The sequence below is a fragment of the Hippoglossus hippoglossus genome, chromosome 21, assembly GCF_009819705.1.
Source record: "Hippoglossus hippoglossus isolate fHipHip1 chromosome 21, fHipHip1.pri, whole genome shotgun sequence".
NCBI lineage: Eukaryota > Metazoa > Chordata > Actinopteri > Pleuronectiformes > Pleuronectidae > Hippoglossus > Hippoglossus hippoglossus.
The window spans coordinates 19,324,485-19,334,805 of NC_047171.1; the positions used below are offsets into that span (position 1 = coordinate 19,324,485).

Genomic DNA, 10,321 nt, shown 5'->3' on the forward strand with positions numbered 1-10,321 from the left:
AGGTTGAGCCATCAACACTTTACAGACGTGTGTTTTCTAGAGAAGGGAAAGGTAAAAACAGGTGGAGGCCGAACAGAGGAAGATGATGATACTTATCCTCCAGTGGAATGCCAGGAGTCTGGTGGCCAATGGGCAAGAGTTTAAACAATGTGTAGATGCCTCTAAAGAAAAACCAGGGTTAATATGTGTACAAGAGACGTGGCTGAAACCTAATCTTAATTTTGGATTACCGGGATATGTTTGTCTGCTCAAAGATCGTAATACTTCACGGGGAGGATGTGCAGTATTTGTAAGGGAGGGAATTCAATACAGGAGGGTAAATGTGCTATCAGAGCTTGAGTGTGTTGTGATAGAAATATGGAGCTCAACAGGAAGATTTTCAGAAATAAATTATTACAACCCCTTGTCTCCAGTTGGATATGGAAACATTAGATGAAATAATGTCTCAAGTGCTGTCCCCAGTGGTCCCCAGTGGTGTTTGATGAAGTGGGAGATGGATTTGGTAGATCCCTGTATGCGGATGACGGAGCCATATGGGAGAGAGGTCGCAATGTTAGATATTTGATGAAACAGATGCAGGGTGCTATGGATAAGGTGCAGGCTCGGGCTGATAAGTGGGGTTTCAGATATTCTGTATCAAAGACAAAACATGTGATTTTTGGCAGGAAAAAGAATGTAGATAGCCAGGGACTCAAATCGGATGGAGAACCCCTTGAAAGAGTCAAGGTCTTTAAGTTTTTAGGTGTATGGTTGGATGAAAAACTGACATATAGAGAACATGTGGGGGAAATTATTATTAAGTGTGAGAAAGTTATAAATAGTATGAGGTGCTTGACTGGGTGCTTCTGGGGGGCAGATAGAAATGTAATGCTGATGATCTACAGGGCTATGATCAGAGCACATTTTGATTATGGGTGCTTGGCGTATGGTTCAGCAGCAAAATCTACTCTGGCAAAGTTGGATGTTGTTCAGGATTTGAGACTGTGTATAGGAGCAATCCGGTCAACGCCGGTCTCTGCACTGCTGGTGGAAGCAGGGGAGGCTCCACTGATGCTGCAACGTGCAAAATTAGCCCAAAATTATTGGATCAAATTAAAAGGATTTGGAACAGCTCTTCCATCAATCTCTTTGCTCTGTGAATGCTGGGAATTTATAGAATGTAGTAGTAGGATTAATAGGGGTAATTGTATCTTATTCTATAAGAAAATATATAGAGGATTTTGGATTAAGTGGAATTGAGGAGGGCCCTCTGTATGCTGGCCACCTGTCCCTCCATGGCTGTGGGCAGAAGCTGATGTGGATCTGTCAATTAAAGAATCATCTTAATATTTACACTGATGGTTCAAGGGATCCAGAAAGCAATAGAGTGGGATTTGGTTCATACATCCCCCATGTTCAAATCTGTCAGAGTAGAAGACTACCAGATGGGATTTCAATATTCACTGCAGTGAATTGCTTTATTGTGGAGGCTGTGGTGGGTGGAAGATGGAGGCTGGGATGACATTGTACTGTGCACAGATTTCTTATCTGCCCTAGTGGCATTGGTACGGGGGAGAGGGAAACAGAGCTAGGCCAGATATAGTTGGGGAGATTTTAATGATGGTCTCTAAATTGGAGAGGCAGGGAAGCAGCGTGGGTTTGTTATGGGTGCCAGCACATGTTGGGGTTGAGCTCAATGAGGTGGTGGAAAGGGCAGCAAAGGCAAGTTTGGGCAGAAATACAGTGGATGTGCAAGTGCAACTTGAAGGATGGAGTGTCGTAGCATCATCAGGGAGAGGCTGAATCAGATATGGCAGCAAGGTCGGGATGGAGACATCAGAGGAAGAAAGCTATATAACATCCAAGCATCAGTTAAACCTGTCAATAACATATCCATGCCTCGAATAGATGAAATCAAATCGACGAGGTTAAGGCTCGGGCATTGTGGACTAGCAAGTGGGTTGGTGCTTGTGGGAAAACACAGAGATGGAAACTGTGACAACTGTGGAGTCCTGGAGTCTGTCCAACATATTCTGATGTATTTTCCACTCTATGCCAAAGAAAGGAGGGAGCTTTTTATAGGATTAGGCAAAGTGGGTACTGAAACTTTCTCTGTAAAAACACTGCTTGCTGATGGGATGTACAAGAAGGAGAGAGCTGGGGAAGTCTTGCACTTCCTTAAAATTACAAATTTATATCGCATAAACTGCAGTGATGATTCCCTACCGTTAGGTGGCAGTAATGCACGAAATAGTTCCTAGTCTGCCGGAAATAAGAAGAAGACGAAGATGACTTGGGGGGGAAAGCAGAAGTGGAGCAAAGTAAACCAAATTAATGGGAGTTTTCTGAACCGGAATCATCGTCTTCTCTCCCCGTCGGTCTTCTGTATCATCGAGCTCAGACATGAATGGATAAATGGAGGAACTCAACAACATGTGGCTCATGTTATTGTTCCTCCTGAACGCGAACACACAGACAAACGGTAAGATGCTCCTCCTCTTTAATATTCTGTCCGTTCAGTCGCCTTTGATAACGTGTACTGAAGCAGGGAGCATGAGGAGAGAGGACAAAGGAGGCTCCATGAAAACACGTCATGATAATAGGCTAGTTAAGCTAATAATAAAAATAATACTTATAATAAGGGGAGTTAGTTGACAGAATAATAATATTAACAGGCACAGAGGTAAAGTTTTCTGTAAGAATCACACGTCCTGAGAAAAGACGGTTACTCACAGGAAGTAACGACAAATAAATTCATTTTTATTGAAAATAGAAATGCTGAAATAATATAATAATCGTGGAGAAAATCTTATATAAGGGGAGTGCTTTCCACATCGTATTTAGCTCTGATGATCATATTTATATTTGTATGATATCTGTATTTACTTCGAATGATCATAATTATATTTGTATCATAATTATATTTACTTCTAATGATGGAATTTATTTGTGTTTCGTTCTGATGATGAGATTTATATTCATTATATTTGTATATTAAGGATCAATAAGGGTACAGATAATTAATAAAGGTACAGTTTATAGTTGTCACTACATTTGCATAATCAAATGTTACATTGTATCTTGGAGTGTATATAGTTTTTAGTACTGTATTTTACTTTTTATTTAAATATTAAGCTCTTTCTACTTTGCTTTTATTTCACTTATTGCTCTGCTGAGCTGACCTGTTTCTTCTCGTCCAACACCTTCATTGTACTGTTGCTCCTGTGCTAACTTGCACATGACAAATACAATTATAGAAACTTAAAATGGTAACGGTTAGTGGCCATCTGTAAAGAATAAGTGTCAGAAGGAAGTCAAATAGGCACCACATCCTCTTTGGAGATTAGCAGCTGCTGATAATTAATCTTAAAAGAGTGTCGTTGAAGCTTTCAGCCAATCAGGGTGAGTCGTTTGGTAACAGCAGGTTTCCAAGTGCTGCAGCTGCAGGTGAAAAACTGTAACCGCTTTGTGTTAAGACCAGCATGCATCACGTTATGTCAGCACTGCACAGAGACACATGAAGTCAAACACACACCAGTCACCAGGCATATACTAAACGCATGGTGACTACTATTTAACAACTCACAATGCCTAATAATAATAATAATAATAATAATAATAATCAGTAAAGAGGATGAAGAGAACAAACCAGTTCAGTTGCTTTAGAACGATTCAACCAGAAACACACGATTACAAGCCACCTGTTAGCTGCCACGTAGCGCAGGTGTAAGAAACAAAGCATGGCTGCCAGATAGTCCAATCAAATGTTTTAGGATTTCTTGCATGTGGCTTTTTACCTCTGTTTGTGCTTTCAAATAGTCTGATAGGTTTTATGCCTTTTACAGCTCTCCAGGTGATTGGAGGAAACCAGACTGTGGTGCAAGGACGTACAGTTACATTCACCTGCCAACTTGTTGACACCACAGAGACCCTCACCCAGATTTCTTGGCAGAGGACGACCAGAGTTAAAACAAATAATTATTTCTTGACGGTTCTGAAAACAAATGGACCAGAGTATGTCAATGGACGCGATGATCGAATTAAGTTTATCGGGAACTTCAATGAGTTTAATGGATCTTTTCAGATATCCAATGTCTCATTGCTGGATGAAGGCATCTACACTTGCATCTTCACTTTGTTCCCCAGTGGAAGTCACAACACATATATACATCTGGATGTGCTCGGTAAAATTTAAATTTGGTTAAAAAATCTTTTGTGTGAATGAGAGAAGATTCCCTTCTTGGGCATGTTAACCTTTTGTGTCTGATAACTCTTTTAGTGCCTCCTGACATACGTGTGAAGGATAACCTTCCTACTTTGGCTGATAAAGAAGTTTGCATTGCCACCTGCACGGCTGCTGGTTCCAAGCCTCCGGCAAACGTGAGGTGGCTCACAGGTAGCTTAGCAGAAAACTTGAGGGCAACAGCCAACTCCACGCATCATGACAATGGTATGACTACCACAGTCAGCTACCTGTTTGGAGTACCTACCATTGGAATCAACCAACAGGTGGTCCACTGTGTCGTCACCAGTCCAGCCCTGTCGAAAGAGACAGAGATGCCCTTTACTATACAAGTTTACTGTGAGTATACAAACACTCCTCTACCTCAGTTTCTGATGAGGCTTATTTCTCATTCACAACAACAATTCTTTTTGAAAGATTACAGTTTTCCTAATGGTTAATTATATTAAAGGCCCTGCACACTCAAAGGTGTTTTCAAGCGCTGCTCTCATGTTGAAGGTGGTTGAATCTGTGCTGCGGATTACAGGACACCTTGCACCCCATTGGTAAACACTGTTGCCTGTTTTAAAATCATAATTACAAACTTGTTGGTGTTTGCCTCAGTAGTACAGTCTCAATATGTCCCTGCTGTTCTTGACTTATTGTGTTGAATAATGGCCAGGAAATTTTATGAAGAACATTATGATGTTGCAGTGAAGTTGACCTTTGATATTTGGATATAAAATGTAATGCCGTCATCATTTTACCCATGACGCATTAGTGTAACAATTATTGTGTCGATTGTTTGCTCTTTCTCCACATTCTCTCCGCTCTACAGCATTCCCTCTTTAGCAGGCGAATTCTGTCATTTTCCCATGACATTAGTTTCGTCTATGATTTCTTTTTGGATGTCTCTGGTGCCACACTGCCGAGTTAATATGATTAACTTTTTCGTGGATTGATTTAAAATCCTTAGAGAGAGCTTTTGGAAGTGCTTAAGTACAGAGTACAGAACTCGGCAGCTGAGGATGAACATAGATAGCGTCTGCTAATGAGGCATTGGGTACCATTTTGTTCTTGTACCATCTATGGTCACATCAAAAAACAAACAATAGTGATCTGACAGGTTAGTATCAACAATCTTGTTATCAAAAATATCACTAAATCTAATTTGTGGCCGAGTTGGAACAGCAATATGTTGAGTAAAATCCAAAGAGTTCAGAAGTCGCATGAAGTCCATGGCCTTGCAGTCCGAGGTGATTTGACCCTGATTTACTTTCTCTGTGTGAGAAGCAGCAGTCTGTACTGAAATCTCAGACAACAGCATTCTTTTAAAAGCAGCTGTTTCACTTTAAACGTGGACAGACATGAGAAATACAAGCTTTAAAAATGTTTTTAATGAAAACCTTTTGTATGTATCAATTGCAGCACCCAAAGGATTTTTGAACAGTTTAACAACAGTTAGGAAGCTAAGCTAATCCTTTATTTTTCAAGTTTGCTGATCCAAAATGACCTTGAAACATTGAAACGAAAAGCCCACAGTAAACAAGATAACCCTGTGCACAGTGGGATGAGAACCACACGTGGTGTTTAACCTTCGGTTTCTTGCAGTTGCGCCTATGGAAGTGAAAATTGGTGCAAATCCCAAAGAAGACTCATTTCAATGTGTGACTGATGCCAACCCCAAAGCAGAATTTAACTGGACCAGGTACAGTAATTAGAATCCATCCATTTCAGTGGAAAATGTCTTAGCCCAACAAGAATATATTTATTTCATTTATGATATGAATTTGGATGCGTTTGAATTGTATATTGTGTTACTGAAGTTAGGAGAATAATCACAATTGCAACGAATCATTTCTAAAGGTTATTATCAATCAATCAATCAATCAAATTTTATTTGTATAGCCCATATTCACAAATCACAATTTGTCTCATAGGGCTTTAACATGGTGTGACATCCTCTGCCCTTAACCCTCAACAAGAGTAAGGAAAAACTTATTACTATTACATTACATTTCATTTAGCTGACGCTTTTATCCAAAGCGACTTACAATAAGTGCATTCAACCATGAGGGTACAAACCCAGAACAACAACAATCTTGTGGATGTGTTGGATGAAGTCCGTAGAAACTGCGGAGTGTCTCACTCTGACATTTGTGTTCACACATGATCTGCGGAGTCCAGTGCATGTCTGAAAGCAGCCTTACTGACACACGCACTGATAGTCACACTGGGTTAAATATCATTTGACTTCACGGACAGAAATTACATATTATTTGCATACAGAGTGAATACGTGAGTGTAGCGACTTTGGGAAAACAAACGTGTCACTGAGAGGCTGAGGTAGGGCCTAATAATTTGAATGACGATCTGATCCAAAAATCACTACCTTTTTTATTAAATAAAAAGAAGATCATCTTATTGAAACGCCCACTAACGGAAAATAGCAGGTTGCAAAGTTTTAGCGGTCAACAAAAAATACAGCGTCCCCACTCACCCTCTCTCCCTCCTACACAGGTGCTTATATAAACTATAACCCCCGGCCCTATCCTTATGACCTATTTCCTTCCAAATTAATATGATCACAAGTAAACAACAAATAACAAATAATACTCCCAAAATACAAATCCATTACATCTTATATCATAAGCAACATAATACTAAAAATATCTTTTTTTTAACTTATTTATGGCTCCTACAGTGAGATCCAATCACAAGTCACAGGAAACACATTCAGGATGCATTTTAATACCAGGTGTGAACAGGGCCTATAGACTTGTAATTATGACTTATGAACTACTTGAAATTCTAGAGACAGCTAGAATCTAAACTTATCATCTGATTAGTTGCACATCTCTACAGCGTGAAACATGTTATGTCTCTACAGCAGTCGTCACTTGGCTCCATGTTTGATACTCATTGTTGTTTTCTCTGCCTCAGAGTTGACCAAGCGTGGCCTCAGTCTGGTGTCAGAGTAGAGGGTGGAACGCTGCAGTTTCTGACCAGGAGCCCTCACCTGAATGGCCTCTACCTGTGTACCACATTTAACCCGTATGGAAGAAGCTTTGTTTACATCTTTAGATCTGTGATTTCAGGTGAGGTCTAGTTTTGCATTCTGTGTTTGAATATGTTATGAATCTGAGTGTGTGTCTGCGTGTGTGTCTCTTAATTAAAATAAAAAGCGATGTAATCCCAAAATGTATTTCTTCCCTAAATTAATGATAGAGTTGGACATCAGGACTGCTGCATGTATTTAGTCAGGATTCCTCTCATTCGCCTTCTGTCAAGGTTTTCTTCAAGGGATAGTTCACCCAAAAATGAAACTTCACTCATTATCTACTCACCACTAAGCCAATGGAGAGGTGGGTGAAGTGTTTGAGTCCACAAAACACTTCTGGAGTCTCAGAAGTAAACTTTGTAGCAGCCGAATCTGATGCAATTGAAGTAACTGGTGACTGAGACGTAATAAAACAACAGAAAAAAACATAAAATGCCTCCAAACTGCTCGTGTGCTGTCATCCAAGTGTCCGCAAGCCCCGACATTCAAATTCGACTTGAAATGAGGTCATTTACACCATGTTTTAAGCCTTAAAGTCAACCGGAAGTGGCTAAGCTAGTGGGCGTTAGCACGTCCGACGGTCCGTGAATGCACCTCATAGAAAGATATCAGCTGACATTTAGGCCTAAACCACGATGTAAATCACCTCGTTTCGAGTCGAATTTGAATGTTGGGGCTTGGGGACACCTGGAAATGTAAATTGTGTGTGTGTCATTGTACTTCATCACCAAGTTGCAGTGCACACTGAAGCACTACAGAGCTCGACATGTACCCATCAATCACTGACCACAGTGACAAGTTTTAGGGAGATAAACTGACAGTATTCATCAGTATTTCCTCTAACTGTGTTCTTCTTTCTTGTGTTTCTTTCTCCGTACAGAATCCTGCATTGTTTGTTGGATCTTATTTGCTCTTCTGATCGTCATTGTCATCGTAGCTGCAGCAGTGTGGCATGTTTATAAACATGACAAACTACCATGTTTAGTTTCAAGGTACCAAGTTTAGCAATACTGTATTTGATATCTAATTATTATATCTTCTATTAACTGATGTTTGATTGTTTAGGGAAGCCGCGGCCACAGACGGGGAGATGGTGGAGCCGATGCGTCTTTGAATGAGGACCGTCGAGAAGCAGAAGAAACGGTAATACAGGCAGAGATAGAAGAAATATGTTATATTTAATTTGCTGCAATACTATTTGGCTCGTAAGTTTCCCTCAAATGTAAATTTAAAACATTAATTAATAATAAAGCTATTTATCATGCAGTTATTAGGGGTATTTTATGATAACAATACACTTCATTATAGCCGTTACTTTGGAAATTCATGATGTTTTCTTTCTAACATTTTGTGTCTTTGGGAGAATGACATCCACCTGTGCTACACATGTGTTCGTCCAGTGAACTGGTGAAACAGCTCAGGTGTTGTGCATCAGTTAAAGGGATATTTGACCCAAAAATAGGAATTCACTCACTCGATGGAGGGGTGGGTGAAGTGTTCACAAAACCTTTTTGGAGTGCCAGTGGTTTGTAGAGGATCATGCAGCACGTTAACATATACACACGGAACCAAGTTACGCAAAAAAATCAGAGGAAGCCACAATTGAATGTTGAATTTCTATACGTACACTGTAGTTATGTCGTTTATTTTTTCCTTGACCGTTTTTTTATATGATTAGAAACTTCAAAGAGAAGCATAAAAAACCCAAATCTATATGAAAACTGACTATAACCTGGTTCTGCATGTAAACAAACTGACTGACTGATTTGAAGAGGAAACTTATAGTGATAAAAGTAATAAATACAGTGTCACAGAATAATTGTGTTTAAAATAATTATGCTTGTCTTGAATAGAACTCAACTGAAGCTGAGTGAGTATTTGTACTTACCTCAAGTGGTTATGTGTTTCACTGGATATTTTTTTGATATGTCAGTACAAGGCAGTGTTGAACAAGCTTTCAATGTGTTTCCAATCAATCTGTTGCTTGTTCGAGTTCCTCAACTGAAGTCAGACTGAAGTCAACAGTGACATTCTGTGTTACATCACTACAAAGAAGAGAAAAAAGGATAAGCTGAAGTCTTTTACAATTTTGCTGAATGATCTGAGAAAGAAATGCAACACCAGCTCCGAAATGCACCAACGCATGTTAGCTGGGTACAGAACAACCTCTCCCTCTCTTGCCAAACAAAATATGAAGGTGTTCTCCATCTTAAGTTGGCATGCTTGCATTTGATAGTTATCAGTATCATTATTTATATTTATGACATTTCACCATTTTTCACTAGTTAAACGTTTATTCTGGCGGGTTCTGTGGGTTGTTACTTTTCATCCAGGTAAACCAGTAGGTCAGAGGATCATTAAACACTAAGATTAAAGGATTCATCATCTGGGGAGCTTTCGAATTTCTAAATAGTTTTGGTTTCAGATTTAGTCTTTAGTCGTCATGTTTTTTTTACTTCTTTTAGTATTGCTGGACTATTTATTCGTTCTTACTTATGTAAGCTTTATATCTGTGTCATCGTTTCTAAAGAACTTAGTTTTTGCCTGTTCATACTCCAGACTACAATGCAGCCCTGGTGTTTTCAAACTAAACTAAAAGGTCAACAGCGTTTCCAAAGCTTTTTGTTTTAGATGCTCAAAAACTCTATTAGTGTGGACGACAGATGTAAACATGGCGGAATGATGTTTTAAAACTTAAACGTAGTAGTGTGGATGTAGCCTATGTTTATGTGTCCTGTAAGTTTAAAGTGAGGGGGATGGTAAACTACTGCTTCTATTTATTGTATTCTTTATTCAACGAAGTAATTTTTTCTATCTTTTTGCTTTTTAAAGGCTGAAAACATTAATGCATAGTGGGCTCTGTTTATGTTTGTGTATATTTTTTTAAGAATCGAAGAGACCCTTTCAATGAAGTGCTGAAATGTTTTTTGCTTGTTGTGTGCCTTAACATTTAAACCTTTACCCTTGTTTTTAGGTTATATCTCCTGTTAACTAATGCACTAGTTTGGATTACTGTTATTTGCACTTGTATTCAATAAAAGCGAGATAAGCATTACAAG

At 39.2% G+C, this 10,321-nt stretch overlaps 1 protein-coding gene across 1 annotated transcript in view; it reads left to right on the forward strand.

Moving 5' to 3' along the window:
• LOC117755431 (nectin-4-like) overlaps positions 1–10,321 on the forward strand; it is a 26,413-nt gene extending 16,092 nt beyond the window's left edge. Inside the window, exons 2-7 of the mRNA XM_034575228.1 lie at positions 2,383–2,461; positions 3,825–4,163; positions 4,259–4,561; positions 5,813–5,909; positions 7,145–7,299; positions 8,143–10,321. Of these exons, the coding sequence (XP_034431119.1) occupies positions 2,395–2,461; positions 3,825–4,163; positions 4,259–4,561; positions 5,813–5,909; positions 7,145–7,299; positions 8,143–8,267 (1,086 nt within the window). The 5' untranslated portion in view covers positions 2,383–2,394 and the 3' untranslated portion in view covers positions 8,268–10,321. The remainder of the gene's footprint in view (positions 1–2,382; positions 2,462–3,824; positions 4,164–4,258; positions 4,562–5,812; positions 5,910–7,144; positions 7,300–8,142) is intronic.